The sequence below is a fragment of a genome (assembly GCF_019968985.1).
Source record: "MAG: Porospora cf. gigantea B chromosome Unknown PgB_NODE_558_length_15016_cov_113.976, whole genome shotgun sequence".
Lineage (NCBI taxonomy): Eukaryota > Apicomplexa > Conoidasida > Eugregarinorida > Porosporidae > Porospora > Porospora cf. gigantea B.
In genome coordinates this window covers 1-15016 of record NW_027179107.1, presented here as the reverse complement: position 1 = coordinate 15016, position 15016 = coordinate 1, and the positions used below count along the sequence as shown (strand labels likewise).

Below are 15016 nucleotides of genomic sequence, written 5' to 3'. Positions count from 1 at the left end.
CGAGAAGACTGGCTAGCATTGCAAAAGTGACTCACGAGCAGCTCGCACACAGACTATACGAAAAGCTGCAGAGTCGGACTCCCTCAGAGACTCGTTCCGAGTGCGATTGCAAAAGCCGCAAGATACGTGAGTGCGGTTAAAGGAGTACACAGTACGGCAGCTTCTCTCAGAGACTCCAGTACGACACCTCGAACCCCGCCAGGTAGCCTGCGGGGAGTGCCGGCCGAGTAGCCTCCCACTGCTGGGCGGGCGCGACATCATAAAGAACACGAATAAGCGGGTGGACAGAGTAGAAGACAGGCTGTCAGAGCTCTTCGTGCCGTTGTGTGCGTCGCCGAAGGCTACATTTAGCAGTGGGGAGTCAGGCACGCGGGAACGCAGGTCCTGAGTTGCAGTACAGGCGTACAACTCCCTTACAGGAACCACTGAGGCGGACGACTCGCTCACGGACTCCGCCTTCAAGGACGCCGCGCCGCCACCGCCGACGGCGTTCCTCGAGCCCCTCTGACACCACGCCACCCAGGTCTCCAAAACGACAGCACAAGCGTCGCCTTTTGAAGACTCGGCCACCTGTACTATCCGACACCGAAGAGCCCTCTGACGACAGCGAAGTGCAATTCAAAAAGGAACTGCAAGTCTTGGACCGCAAGACGGAACATGTCAAAGCACTCTTGCGTGAGGAATGAATCGGCACATGTCAAAGCACTGTTACGCGAGGAGTGAATAGTTCTCACCAACGGATATAGCGGTCGTTGCTCCAGGCCTCACCCCAGCTGCGGTCACCCTCCGTAGTTTCTTTCTTCCCCCAGCTTCCAGCCTCGTCATGGCCCCACTCCGCTACCCAGCGCTGTACATCTCGCGAGCCTTCCTTCCGAGTCCAGTGGTGGGCGCCTGCATCGTGCCACTCTTCTGTCCAGGCCTCAGTAGGGGTTTGACCGGTCTTCTTGGTGTGCTTAACGGTGCCGGTGGCTGTCGTCGTCTCAGCCCAAGACTCTTGCCAGTGGTCACCTTGAGCGTTGTGACCCTTTTTACTTGCGGAGAGCCGCTGCTCACCCAGCCCTGCTTCTTCTTGCCATCTCTCTTCCCACTCGTCACCCCTGGCATTGCGCCCCGACTTCTCCGCCTCGTGGCCAATTCGACTGTTGGCCCAACGCTCTGCCCACACGTCACCGTCTTGGTTGCAACCATGTTTGTTGGCCCACTGCTCGCGGGTCCGATAGCATTGACCGGATTTCTCATCGAACCAGTCCACGACTTCTCCTTGCCGTGTCACTTCTTGGGTTTTCGTAACTGTCTCCTGCACAGTGTTGCGTTGAATGGTTTGCCAGAATCGGCGTTCAACACCAGCTGCGTTCGAGAAGTGCCAATGGTGGTGGGTTGAGGAGGGTCCCTCTGTGTGGGAGTTCTCTCCCCACTGGGTCTCTCCATCATCGTCCCGCTTCGCCCACTTCTTCTCTGTAGTGGTCGTATCATTGATCTGTCTCCAGTTTTCCGACCACTCAACTTGGTCGAGGTCTCGATGACCGTGGGTGACACCTTCGACAGTGTTGTCCGCGTAGGTCACTGACCGCTTGGACTGGAACTCGCCAGTGGGGTTTCGGTACCATTTCTCCTCACTGGAGACCATACCCAGATTGTTCCGTTCATGCTTGTTACCCCACGTATTACCGTCCTCCTCCAGCCACCATTTTTCGTTGGTGGTGGAGACCACTGCGAGGCCGTCCTCCGTCTCCAACGCGGCAGCTCCGCTCTCCCGGATAACGGGTGCAGCTGTCACAGGAGCCCTAGCAGGAAGCACGGGTGCCATCACTGCCATCTCAGAAGGAATTCGATGTCGTGTCCAGCACTCGCCCCATTGCATGTGGTCGCAATGACGACGATTCGAACGAAATCCTTCTGAATGCCGCTCCACGATTTTGCCATCGGTGACGACTGTACGGTCGGTGCTGCCTTCTCGTTCGTCGAGGCTGTCGTTCTTCGACCACTTCTCCTTTCGAAGATTGCCGACAGTGCCGTCAGAAGATAGGGTGGTAGCTTGTTCTTCGGACTCTCCCCATGTGTTGTTGTCCAAAGCGCTCTTCCACCACTTGTCAGATTTGCTGTAGTTCTCACGCTTCTCCCAGACTTCTCCATACTCCTCCCCTTCCCCAACACCGAACTTCTCGCCTCGAGAGGTCTTACCTTCGACCCATCTGTCCACTTCCTTCAATCCGTTTCGGTCGAACCATTTCTCAGCCCAATTCTCGCCTTCCTCGTTAACTCCCTCCTTGCAGCCCCACTTCCCCCCTTGCTCGTCTGTAAAGTGGGAGTCTGTCCATTTTTCCTTCTCCGATTCGAACCAGGCAACGCACTGATTTACACCTCCAGTGATCTTGGAGCTGTATCCTCGAACCTGGCCATCATCCGTCTCCTCAAATCGTTTACCGTCCGTTTCTTCTGTTAATTCCCAGTGGCGGCCACCTTCCTCGCCAGTACGCTTAGTCTGCATCAGGACCCAGCAACAAATTCACTTCTACGGCCCCGTCACCCCGGACAACACAAATCTCCTTCCAATGCTCAGCCTTATCCGACTGCTTGTGGGCTCGCACGAACTTGAAGGTGGTTTTGACCACACGGTCTTCGTCGTCGAGGCTCCAGAACCAAGCCTCACGCCAAGTGCGGCCATCGGTAGCCTCCACACCGTAGGATCGCCCACTCAGTATCACGGGGTCTTCGAAACCGTCTACCACGGTGGGGTTAGGATAACTTTGCTGCAGCCAGCGGCATCTCCAAGAATCGTCATGGGCTCTCTTCTCGCCCCACATGAGACCGCCATCCTCCTCGGAGTCCCAGGTCTCAGCATGACCTTCATAAGTCCGAACCCCCTTCAGAGTGTCATGCATGAGGTGTAGGCTTCGGACTCCTAGGTCCTCCGTTACATCCTGAACCACCTGCTGGGTTTCGGGAAGGACGTGCAGCTTGAGAATAGGGGTGGGTGCGTCAACTCGATGGTTGCTTTGCAACGTTTCCAGGTCAGCCTGCCGTACGTCGTTCGTATGATTCGACTGTTTCTGCATCATCATTAGTCGAATTCGCAAGTTTGTTTTAGCTACACGTCATCTTAGCGTACCCTGATACGGAATATTCCTTATGACCGGCGACCTGTAGTGGGCGTGTAACTGCTCATAGGCTGGGGCGACTTGAAATCGCGGTGGTGGAGGTGCTGTGCGATTCTCCACGTACCTCAGATTCACGGATGGGCTTGGTAATCGCTGCCCTACAGGCCAGGACGACACAAACCGCGGTTCGACACGTGTGACGCGCGGAGGCAAGTAGGACGTGACGGGTCTCTGAAATTGCCTGGGCTGCAATGGCACGGGCGAACATGGCCTCGCAACATAGTTGGGAGTCCACGCAACAGACGACAGAACTCGGTGGTGGAGATGGGGGGAGACGTAGACGTCTGATGGCCTCCGGGAATGCCCTGGCATAGATTGTACCCCAATTGGTGATAGGCCGCCCTCCATTTGTGGTGGGTCCTTGAAGGGGCCCCTCTGCCTGTTGGTTTCCAAGTCCGGCATTGGAACTTTTGGACTGACGGCGTCGTAGCGCATGAATCCCCGTATGGTGGAGTAGAGTTCATCCGCGTCTGGAGCCGCAAGCGAGGTCACTCTGTGATGAAGAGCACGATTAACCTTCTCCAATTCTCGCAGTTTTGATTGTTGCGAGGCAACGGTCGACCGGAGAATGTGCTCAAGTTTAAAATGATCAGCTTGCGCATTTGTCTGTGTTCTGACGACCTGCTTCTCACATCAGACACCTCACGGTCCTGTGCTTGCTGCTTCCACCTCTTTCGTGAGGCTACAAGCTTCTCAACACCTCGACGTAACTCGGGGTCTCCTTGACACAGCTCAAGTACCGCAGTTGGATCGGCAGACCTGCTGGTTTCGAGACCATTGAACTCCTTATTTTGTAGGATAATCGCCCTAGTAAGATCAACCTCCATAAAAATTGCTGTTTCGTGGAGGTCTGTGTCACGATTCAGAGGCAGATGATATCAGTGAACATTTCAAACGTTAAAAAGCCCAGTCCTCTGCCAGCCTCATCCATCATGGCATCCACTGCTTGCTCTTCTTCATTGCCGCTATACTTATGACCCGACATGATTTTCCGTACTCGGGGATAAAACCCCGACGTGGACCAGCCTAAACTAGTACGCAGCTCGGCCACGCTGATCCGGCCGTCAGCATCCTTGTCCAGCAACCGGAAGGCATCCTTTATGACACTACTGTCACGAGACAGAGCAATCGTATCTGTAACAGATGCCAAAAACTCAGAGTACTGGATTGTTCCGTTGCCGCAAACGTCCAAGTAGGGAAGCAGGGCAACGAGCTCCTCCTCGGTGCCCTCTGGCAGGGCGTCAGCATCGCAAACCTCGCGGATCCGTGCCAGACCTGCACGGACCCCATCTTCATCGAGCATGCCATTGTTCTTCGCATCTAATGCACGGAACAGGCTTCTGTAGCCTTCGGTACTCTTCGAATCGGCAAGACGAGCAAGCAGCAGGAGGACCGCCCTTTGAAGAGGGTTTCGTGTTGCGTGGATGCGCCAAGAAGGAAGCACTCGTGTGAGCAATAGGCTCAGAAGGGAGTGTGCCTTCCGCTCGCTCTTACTCGACACAGAGTTGGAATCGTCCTCGACTCCGAGACTAGAGGTTCCTAGACGCCATTTATGGCCCACAGGGAAATTGTGGCAGGATTTCGTGTGCATATCAAACTCGGACAGGCGACAACAAGCCTGCTCGTCAATGGGGCTGAGACTATCACAGCAGGGGCTAGGCCAGCGGGTAAGATTTAAACTGACGGGATCGTTTTTGGTGATCCACGGGTGCTGGAGCGCTTGCTCCGCACTCAGACGATCATCCTCGTTGCGGCTTAAAAGCAGGGAGAGAAGATCCTTGGCCTCGGGGGACACCTTAACCCATGCGTCTCCAGTCAGTGTTGGAGCTGACTTGCAACGGAGGACCTGATGTTCCACAATGGAATCCGAAGGTCCATCGAACGGCAACACACCTGACAGCATGATGTGCATAATAACGCCCACCGACCAGATGTCGCACTTCTCAGTGTAACTCCCTTCCAGAACTTGTGGAGCGACAAAGCACATCGTCCCGACCTTCTTTGTCAGCTTAGATTTCGGATCGAACCTAGTGGCGAGCCCAAAGTCAATTAGTTTCAGGTAGGAGTCGCGACCCTCGCCCTCGAACAGAAAGTTCTCAGGCTTCAGGTCACGATGAACAATTCCTTGTGCGTGCAGATAACAAACCGCTGAGAGAATTTGGCGTAAGAGCCGGGCCGCCTCAGCCTCATCCAACTTAACTTCTTTGAGCAGATGAAAGAGTTCACCTCCAGTGCAGTGTTCCATAACTATGTAGAGGTTCACGTAGTCCTCGAAAAGCTCCACGAGGCGACAGATATTGGGATGATCTAGGTTCTTGTAGAGCCTGATTTCCTCCCGGAACTGGGACATGTCCTCCGGACGTCGCTTGGAAACCTTCTTCACCGCACGGGTGGTCTGGCTGTTGCGGTCAACGGCAGCGTGAACAGCACCGAATGTGCCCTTCCCAATGATCTCCTTAAGTACGTAGTTGGTGTAAATAGGAGAGTTCAGAGATCCGATAAGCTCCGATCGTTGGATTGGGATAGGCTTAAAATGCATCCTACCCTCCAACGGACCTGACTTGACACGATGTAGCAAGTGCTTAGGAGACTCTCGCAAGTTGGGGGTGGAGAGAGGCGCAGGCCTCAGCGCTGGAATTTGCCTTGTGAGTGCATCCCCTGTTCCAGTTTCCTCGGCCATGAAATCGCGATTTTGATCATGGAGATTGAGGTTGGACCCAAAAGCCGACTAAAGGCGCTGATTGGTGAAGTGCACGATCACCTGGGCCTCGACAATTCAGCACTCGACCCGTCATCCTTAGATAAACGCGTGATCGTTCGTGCTCGAGACTCCAGAAGCAACTCCAAAGCCATCAGTGTCGTCGAAATAGCATGTAGAGACTACTACCAAGACAACAAGCCTAGAGATTTGCTCTGCGCCGACGGCAGCTTTGCGCGTTTGGTGAAGACAGCTACCGTAGAAGGCTTGGACGCTATGGGCGACGGGCGGAGGTTACGCCCCAGTGTTTATGTGACCCTCTCCTTTGCTAAAGTCGCGTGAGCGTAAGAGGCACACTGGTATTCTTTTGCAGTGCCATTTCAGCAATGATGTTTTACAAACGAGTCACCATTCTACAGTATGACATTAAGTACAGTAGATCATCAAGTTTCATAAATGTCTATTCCAGTATGATATTAAGTACAAGTTTCACAAATGTCTATTCCAGTATGATATTAAGTACAGCCGATCGAAAGATTCAGCATCAAGTTTCATAAATGAGTCGCATGTGGCTTACTGAACCATCGTTTCACGTGGCTCATTGAGGCTGCTAGCGCCACGCCCACAACCTGAGCCGTCTCGGCCCACTGGCTAACCAGGGTGCTCGGGACACTCGGGGTTGGCGGAGTCAGGAAGTCCCGGATACCCTGACGATCCCCCAAGTCACCGGCGTAGATATTTGGCGAGGAAAAGTCGCTGGATAAGCGGAGGATCGCAGGTTTCTTGCACGCCGGCAGTGCTGGCAGCTGGTTAAAGGATTGCTCCGAGAGGTAGACAAACACGAATCGACCTCGGAATTCACGGGCAGTCGCCTCGAGCAGCTCACTGTAGAGAACGAAGTCCTGGTTGGACCCCACGAGAGCCACGAAATCGAGTCCGGTTTCTACGTACGCAGTGTAATTGTCAGCGCTTATCTCGGCGAAGACCGGAAGCACGTGCACCTTGATAAACAGGCTTAGGTTTTCCTCTGACATCTCAGGCGCTTGGACCTTTTCAAGGCCGTGGAGCGTGTAAAGTTCGACGCAGGGAGTGTTACTCTCCACCAACGCCCACGAACAGACGAGCCGCATTTTCTTCGCCAACGATTTGATTAACTCCCACAAGGGGCTGTTTCGAGGACATCGGGCAACAACCGTCCGGCTGGCTTTCGTGGCCATTTCGGCTACTTGAGCCTCACTTAGCTCCAGAACCGTCGGTTTTACAATCTCCTGCAGCCAGTCAGATTGTTCCGATGGCGGTGGTGGTAGCATCCTCCTCTCAGAGTCGCTGAGCTCCTCCTCTAAGGACTCACGGGAGTTGTTGATGGAGGTGTGGAGCTTCGTACCCCAGGGTGCAAGGAACCGGAACAGCTCAATTCTGTTTTCTTGGAAGAATTGCTCGAAGTTCTCTCCGGTTAGTTTGATGACCTTCGACTCGCCATCAGTTGTCTCTCCGCGTACGAAGACCGACAACCCAACGGCGATCACTGAGAAGATGTTCGTGAACTTCATGAGGTGGAACCTCTGTCGATAAGATAGGTCCTGAGACCGAGTGCAACGCACCTATTTAAGGAAATTCGCAAATAGCCCCACAAGCATCAACACACCACAGTCTTAGTCATTCCCACAATCAGACCTGCGTAGCCCCACGATAAATCGACCAGTACCACCGGACATCTCGTGCAGTGCTGTAAAAAACATCTTGAAGCCTGCCTCATTGCTGCGGGCTTCGAAATCTCCTAGCTCCTCGCCGCTGCTCTCCAATTTCACAGGGAGAAGGGACACCATAGCTCCTGTGGGTTTGAGCAGGCGAGCAGCGGTTCGGAGCAATCCCTGGAAAATCTCGCTGGTGCTCACTGTTTTCCAGGGAGGAATGTAGTTGGCCGTGTCTACCTTCTGCGCGTCCACGACGGACCCGTCGTGTCGTCCAGTGACCTTGGCCCCAGCGCGGATTCCGTAAGGCGGGTCCGTTAGAATGACGTCTACGAGTCCTCCTTGAACGTCCCGGATAATCGGTCGATCCCCTATACTGTCGAGACGAACCACCCCGTCTGGCGCTCCCAGCCCGTAGTAGGTGAAATTCCTAAAGATATCTGAGGGAAGATCCTTGATTGACCTGTCCATTTTTCTGTCTGCTTTAGGAGTGTTGGGGTCGGAGTGACTTGAAGATGGTTCCAGTCGGCGTCGCTTAACACACGAAATCGCATCTGCAGCTATGTTGCGGTTGATCCGACTGCAACTGTAGCCCTTCAACACTCGTATATCCATGTCCGACCCCAACACCATGGCTCCCCTATCCGCAGCGGCAATCAATAGACTGCCTGTGCCACAGAATGGGTCATAAACCACCGACCTCGAGGTGACCCCCGCTGCGTTGCACATAATGAAGGCCAACTCATGGTCCAAGGTCGTTGGGCCGAGCACCAGGCGCTTCGGTAGCCGATACCGGTACCAGAACCCCAGATGACGGGTGGCCAACTTCCGCTTCGCAACTTGGTAGCCTAAGAAACACCTAACCGGTGTACCATCCTGATCGTGGACCTCCCATAACCAAATTACTTCTTTGGGGTCATTCAGATCTGCAATCTCGTCACCAGCAAACAGTGTTGTTAGCTCCGTTCGACGAGTTTCACAGTACTCAGCGGAAGTTTTACGATTGTAAGCGTCCACCATAAAGGAGAACGTCTTGTCTGGTGGAGCTATGAGCGGCCTCAGGTCGGCAGGGGGGTTGAGCTCAGCCTCCAATCTGAGGTCTTCATATGATGGACAGTCAAACCAGACGTGCACTATGGACTTGACCAGCACGGAGTTATTAAGGATGAAAGCCGCCTCTTCCAGAGAGAGGTAACAGTAATCAAACGGATACCCCTGCCGTTGGTCTTGCCGGTCTGGTCGCCAGCGAGGCTCGTCGAAGGGCTTGCACACGCTGAGCAGTCCTTCAATCTCCGCGAAGCGGCTCTCGTGGTAGTCCATGCTTCGCGTCCATTGAATCAGTAGCCACTGCCTCATATTCGCCCTTTGTGCTTCCGATGTCCAGTGAAGCGAGGCCTCTCATGTCTGAGGCCACCAGTCTCGCTTTCTGTCGCTTGCGGTACGTCTAGGAGTTGGGGACGCCTGAACACCAGTCTTATCTCGCACTTCCAAACACCGGTGATTCTTTCTCAGGAGCCCCAGCGCTATTGTTGTCGGAAAACACTGATTCGCACCATGAGTAAATATTTCAAGAGATTCATATTTATAATTAGCCATGGGCAGCTCTGGAAGCCGCTATGAGAACAGTTTGAACCGGGATATCCGTACCCTGGCGCAGAACCAACAGATGATAGCCAACGCCGTAATGGGCCTGGGTCAGACGGTGGAAATGCTTCACTCCCCAACCGGTGGCAGATGCCCTCAAGTCATGCCTGTCGTCATCAACGGCTGTCGTCCGAGACAGACCCCTTGTTACCCAATGGTGCAGCCAATGCCGATGCCAACGCCGATGCCAATGCCGATGCCAATGCCCCAATGTACCAGGTGTTGTGCTTCAGGGTGTTCTGGAAGAATGCAATAGAAAGGAAAGTTTTACAATGGTTTTGTAGTCTGTTAATGGTGCATCAATTTGCATTACTGGTGCTTCGAGCTCTGGCCCATGACCACTTCGACACGAGTCGGAAGGTCGTGAAACGCGAACACGACGTCGTCCTTGCAGTAGCAGTTGCAGTTCTTGCATGGACATTTACATGGCTTAGTAGAGTCTGCGGATGTCGTAGCACCGCCGGTCTTGGTGGATGTAGAGGTTTCTGACGGAATAGTTGTGGGAATTGCGGAGGTTGAAATCACAGGGGCCTCCGAGCTAGTAGAGGCTACCCCGGCCGTAGTCTGTGGTTGCTGGGTTGTCGGATTGTTGTTGATCTCGCAATGCACCAGTGAGTCCTCCGTTAACGGACCTCCGTACAGGTTAAGCGTATGGACGGCAACTTCACAACAGAGCCTAAGACTTCCATAACAATTGGACGAGGTCGTAGCCAATATCCTACCTTCCACCACGCAGGCGTTAACCCCGTCAACCACAGCCCACTCCCCACCAAACTCCTGACACGTCCGACACTCCTCCTCCACATTGATGATGCAGTCGCTTTCCTCGTCCGGAATCGGCTCCGTGGGGACAGGGCTCGGCCACTCAGTACCGTACTCCTCGCATAAGGTGTCCTTTACGTCGGTAAACAGGTCATGGATTACTGTCGTTAGCGTGCCGTCCATTGCAACCACCTTAAATTTCAACCCGGGAATCTTGCTGAGCTCGCGATTGTAAAACTCCATTACACATTCTTGCTCGGTTGTTGCGTCGTAACTGCAATGGTTCAACCACTGCAACCAGGCCAGTCCACCAGTGTCGGAAGGGGGGACAGCGATGACAGGGTATACCGCCCGCTCCTGGACTGCGGTGAAGACCTGCTGCAGACTGGGGTACTCCAGGGAGGTGCAGTCAACGTCCGCGGTGGCGCCACCGTGGTGGGGTTTCGCTGGGGGAATCCAGTACGGACCGCAGTGGGCCACAACCGCATTAGCATCGGGAAGGTCCTTAGGGGCCAAACCTCCCTCGCGGATCTTCTCACCGAGTTTGTGGTAGAGGTGAAGGTAATCAGATTGCCCTTTCTGATCCTTGCAAGCCGTATGGTAAAAAAATTGGAATGGGTAGTTTGTTGGGTACCAGTCGTAGTACGGATCAAAGCGTTTGTCCAGACCCCAGCTGTCGTTCCAATATTTGATTACTTCAGCGGCCTCCCCTTCCAGATGTCCTGGTGCATCAGTCACGACCAAGGCGACTCGCGCTATGTGCTTCCCATCAGCATCAGTGTCCTCCCGCCAGTTAATAGACGGCCGGGTTACAGCTTGAAGAAGCGCATCGAATGCATTCTCGCTGAGATCGTTGCCGCCACTGATGCGAATGCTCTGAATGCTCTGTTGGAGGGCTTCTGTGTCAGTGGACAAAGGATGGTGGACGCGAAAGCAGTGGTCCTTTATCATGTTGTATGGCGTCTCGCCAAAACCCCATCCAACCCATGGTAAGGTCTTGTCTGCGAAACTGACTACTCCATAGCGAGACCCAGGCCAGACCTTGAAGAACTCGTCAATCATACTCTTCATCGTCTTCTTCATACTGTCCACGTGCTGTTTAAATGATCCGGTTGTATCCTGGATCTGCACTACATCGTAGGCCACTTCGCATTGGGAGGAGAGAGCACCTCCAACAAGACAGCTATAAAGGAACGGTTTCATCAGCGGTTAATGTTATTTCGTTAACAATTAACTGGCTTGCTGCGGGGCAGGAATAGCACTGACATCGCATAGAGTTCAAACATCAGCTAATGTGTCATCAGCCACAGTCTGCCAGGACTGCAACGTCTCATTCATCAGTCTAGACCAGCTAGTAACGGCTTGAGGTTCTTGGATCACTTGCGACGTGTTCGCCTCCTCCAGAGCCTCACTTTTCACCATCCGTCGATGGAAGCGTTCCAGACTCGAGGGCGTGAAGGTGGGCGCCGCGAGCTCCGCTCCTGACGAGAGTTTGGGTGAGCTGTCAGTCGCATCCGACCGACCCACTGTTCGTAAAAATTCTGAAGATGCAGTACCAAGGTGATACACTTCAGGCACTGGTCTCGCTGGAACTGGGATTCTAATCCTGCCTATGGAGTCGACGAAGAGCTTTGTTGGGGAGGACGGTTGTGAGGAGGGTTGTGAGGAGGGTTGCGAGGAGGGTTGCGAGGATGGTTGTGAGGATGGTTGTGGAGATGGTTGTGAGGATGGTTGTGAGGATGGTTCCCTACCGGGCTTGGCGCCTTCGTACTGCGCGATGTCACGCTCGTGGGTGGTGCTCAGGGCCAGAGAGTCTTCCGCTGGAGTGAGAGGGACCGCAGTAGCGCTGACAAGGCTGGAAAGTTGGGCATCGCTATCCACCAACCCAGCAACCATCGGAGGAAACGATGTTCCGGGTAGCTGCGGAGAACCCCACCAAGGACAAGCCGAGGTGACGGAACTGACGAATGAACCGAAAAATGGGTTCGAAGGGTTGTCGTGGGCAGTTTTCAACTGGGAAGCTGCTCGAATAATGAAACGGGCCACGCTTGACGGCAAACACTTCTTCTGGAACCGCAGTGCCACGTTGACCAAATGAACAAAAACTTCCTCTGGAGAGAGGGGTTCACACACTCGTTGGGGGGGGCGGGGCCGCTTAGACGTGGACTGCACCCAGTTGACAACATCACGAACCTGACGAGCGACGGCGGTGCTTCGCACCAACGCCACAAGGCCGGCCACAACTGCAATCTGATCCTCGACCACCTCAAGCCAGAGGTCGTAGAACCCAGGTTCACTCGCCATCGTGAGGACCCAAACAGCATTGATCATGGCCACGATTTGTTTACGCAGGCGGCCGCGAGGTGCCAAGCAGCAGATGCAGTTCCTACAAGATCCTTGCACCGAGAGGATGCTGTGGTAGTGACGTTGGAGGTCATCAACCGACATGCAGTACTGCACCACGCTCATGCAGAGGTAGCCCTCCTCGACTCGGAAGGGTGGTGTCATCGGCATACGAACGCACGAGGCGATTGCGTCGCGTGCTCCGGACCAGGCCTCTTCTGGGTTGAGGCACAAGCATATGTCCGAGTCGAAGTAGTTTTGCCAGTCGCCATCCGAAGCCCTAGCCCCGAAATGCGGCAGTCGCGGACCACTAAGCGGCCCTTGTCGCAAGTCGCAGCGGGTGCAACGAGGACCCGCAAGGAGAGAGTCTGGTGGCCGGGGTGTGTCGACGGTATGGCCGAGGGATGCGCCTTGATGACGGAAATACCGGTCAATGCGGTCGTTGAGGTTTTCGCAGTGAAGGTAGGGCTCGATACGACACAAGAAGCTGTCCAGCTGATGACACTCCACTGGGAAGGCCATGCGAAGCACAGGAACATCCCAGAGGTTGTCGTCGAGGAAGTCGAGCAGCTCCAGTTTCCGGGACTCATCCAGAATGTCGAAGCTGCTGGGGAGTTCCGACCCCAGTGACTGGCGAGTTGCCGCCATGTTGGAAGAGGAGTCGGCAGCCTCGCCACGACCCAAGGAGTAGGATTCCAGAATGTCCGTCCGAAGGGGAGGGTCCGACTCCGTAAGAGAAGAATGCATCCCTTTCTGATCCCTGACTGTGTCCGAACTGTGGATGTAGCTCATAGGCTTAACTGAGGCAGACCCCTCAGGAATATCACTGTCGGAGTAGATCTCAGTGGAAGACTCCAAGGAAAGCGCCTTCCTCCGAGCATGCGACCGAGTTCGGGACTTGCGGCGGCGTCTGATGAGAAGGCTGTCCGATTTCGCCGAGATTACCCAGTGGAACTTGGCTTTCTTCTGGGGCAGCTTTACGTGGACCTGCATCCCTGACGACTCCGACGTTTCATTGGTCGGCTTGCTCTGCTCTGTCCATTGTCTGAGTTGTCGGTCCCAGTGGATGTCGAACCCTAGCTCCTGTTTGGTCGTCTGATTCACCAACAGCTCTCGGGAAGCATCGTCCAAGCCGATATCATCGGCAATTCCGTTTAGCTTCGACAGAAGCTCACACAGAACCATATGCTTCTGCTCGCGGTACGACTTGATGACCGCCGTCAACGTAGCCATTGCGGTCCGACGTTGGTTGCTGGTCACGTGCTCAAAGATGGAACTTGGAATCGAGACTGAATCCTCAGTTGCTAGGGTTGGGGTCTGCGGGAACCCTACAGGTGTCGAAGACTCAAGCACGTGCTCGGAGTGAGTCATCCTATGGTTTCCCCATAGCTGTATGGGGGCGAAGGACATTTCATGCTCGTGTCTGAGTGAATGATAATGCGAAAGAACGCAGTCCTCATCAACAACCTGAGGGACTGGCGAAGCAGGGCAAGGAGGTGGCTCGCATGTGACTCTCCTTGATTCGATATCGAACCGTGGGGTCGGCGGGGAGTCATCCGTGGGCTGCACTGGACTGTGGGGTGTCTGTATGGGAGCTACAGGGGCTTGGGACAAAACACGGCGAGATAATGGGGCATGTGGGACATATGCCATGTCTGGGGATGCGTGGTGCACCCGCGCCGTCTGAGCCACGCCCGGGTGCACATATGAGACGTACTCAGATGGCCGGCGCCACGTGCATGGACTTGGAGTTCGAAGCCGAATATGAGGAACGCTTGACCAGTGAGGAGCTAGCTCAGCCCGTTTCGGCAGGACACAGGGCGGACGGCAGGCCGGCAGAGCGACTGATCTCACGTGTGACCCAGCTGCTCTTGCAGAGTACACCCGCTCAGAACGCTGAGTCGAAAACGTCACTGGAAACCTCGGCGTCGTCATTTCAGTCGGGCTAACTGAGGTGCTGGGCGTGGTGAAGCAGACTGGTCTAGCAGGTTTATGGGCCCGTGTCTGGCCCCACTGGTGCGTAGCAGCGGTGGGTAGCATGGCAGTCTTGACGGTGTGACTAGCTAAAGGAGATGCTGCCCATTTTGCGTGGTTGGTGCCTGGGAGAGCGAGAGGCGAGACAACGCAGTGAACAGTATGGGGGACTGGCTTGGTTCTCATGAATTGCGCGGCACGGCGGGAAAAGTTGGGTCCTTGAGCTCTATCCTGGACCCTCCTGGGATCCGCGTCTAGGGTGTGGGGCATCATTGGGATGGAAATTCCCTCGTTTTCACAGCACATTACGTAAGAAGAAGTGTTACACCTAGTAACCACATAGCCGCTACCGCTCTGGCAGAGTTGTTCGTGGTGGACGATACCGTCGAGGATACGTTAGCTGACGGGACGACTGTTTGCGACTGTGCAGGCTGGTGGGTTGCGAGACTGGGGAAAGTAGGCAACACAAAGCGAGTTGTGGGTGTTTGTCGACTTAGAAATGCGGTAGACGAAGGTTGCGTTGTCGTTGTCAGTGGACTCGGTGCGGTGGTGGAAGTAGTAGTGGTGGAAGTAGTGGTGCTTGAAGTTGTAGTGCTCTGCCAGAGTCGCTCCAACACCTCGCCGTGTGAAGCTTGTGCTCTCTTGATAAGCGCATCATTGACTGTCGTTCCCGACGCCAACCACAACAAAACAGACCACATTTTTAATTAACTGCACTTCATGAGCTGCGACCCCGACCCCGGCCC

General features: G+C 54.6%; 6 protein-coding genes across 10 annotated transcripts; 1 reads left to right on the top strand and 5 right to left on the bottom strand.

Moving 5' to 3' along the window:
- Positions 1 to 575: 575 nt before the first annotated feature.
- KVP17_003903 (uncharacterized protein) lies at positions 576 to 3062 on the bottom strand (the record flags this gene model as incomplete). 2 transcript variants are annotated; one of them, XM_068521639.1, is made up of 3 exons in its annotated part: positions 576 to 705; positions 735 to 2482; positions 2511 to 3062. In XM_068521639.1, the coding sequence occupies 3 exons, from the start codon at positions 3060 to 3062 to the stop codon at positions 576 to 578; spliced, it is 2430 nt and encodes an 809-aa protein (XP_068373228.1). The 2 variants fall into 2 exon arrangements, with proteins under 2 accessions (XP_068373228.1, XP_068373229.1); XM_068521640.1 differs by lacking the exon at positions 576 to 705 and having other exon boundaries at positions 731 to 2482.
- Positions 3063 to 4020: 958 nt separating this feature from the next.
- Positions 4021 to 5838, bottom strand: KVP17_003904 (uncharacterized protein; the record flags this gene model as incomplete). The annotated part of the gene is made up of 1 exon (XM_068521641.1): positions 4021 to 5838. The coding sequence occupies one exon, from the start codon at positions 5836 to 5838 to the stop codon at positions 4021 to 4023; it is 1818 nt and encodes a 605-aa protein (XP_068373230.1).
- An 18-nt stretch (positions 5839 to 5856) lies between these two features.
- Positions 5857 to 6198, top strand: KVP17_003900 (uncharacterized protein; the record flags this gene model as incomplete). Its single annotated transcript, XM_068521631.1, has 1 exon — positions 5857 to 6198. One exon carries the CDS (start codon positions 5857 to 5859, stop codon positions 6196 to 6198), a length of 342 nt encoding a protein of 113 aa, XP_068373222.1.
- Positions 6199 to 6407: 209 nt separating this feature from the next.
- On the bottom strand, positions 6408 to 8903 carry KVP17_003901 (uncharacterized protein; the record flags this gene model as incomplete). 3 transcript variants are annotated; one of them, XM_068521633.1, is made up of 2 exons in its annotated part: positions 6408 to 7457; positions 7545 to 8903. In XM_068521633.1, the coding sequence occupies 2 exons, from the start codon at positions 8901 to 8903 to the stop codon at positions 6408 to 6410; spliced, it is 2409 nt and encodes an 802-aa protein (XP_068373224.1). The 3 variants fall into 3 exon arrangements, with proteins under 3 accessions (XP_068373224.1, XP_068373225.1, XP_068373223.1); XM_068521634.1 differs by lacking the exon at positions 7545 to 8903 and having other exon boundaries at positions 6408 to 7406; XM_068521632.1 differs by lacking the exon at positions 6408 to 7457 and having other exon boundaries at positions 7509 to 8903.
- A 597-nt stretch (positions 8904 to 9500) lies between these two features.
- On the bottom strand, positions 9501 to 11156 carry KVP17_003905 (uncharacterized protein; the record flags this gene model as incomplete). The annotated part of the gene is made up of 1 exon (XM_068521642.1): positions 9501 to 11156. The coding sequence occupies one exon, from the start codon at positions 11154 to 11156 to the stop codon at positions 9501 to 9503; it is 1656 nt and encodes a 551-aa protein (XP_068373231.1).
- Positions 11157 to 11231: 75 nt separating this feature from the next.
- KVP17_003902 (uncharacterized protein) lies at positions 11232 to 13719 on the bottom strand (the record flags this gene model as incomplete). 2 transcript variants are annotated; one of them, XM_068521638.1, is made up of 1 exon in its annotated part: positions 11232 to 13719. In XM_068521638.1, a coding segment is annotated over one exon (2488 nt), but the record flags the coding sequence as incomplete, so codon positions are not given. The 2 variants fall into 2 exon arrangements, with proteins under 2 accessions (XP_068373227.1, XP_068373226.1); XM_068521637.1 differs by having other exon boundaries at positions 11232 to 13706.
- Between the last annotated feature and the right edge of the window lie 1297 nt (positions 13720 to 15016).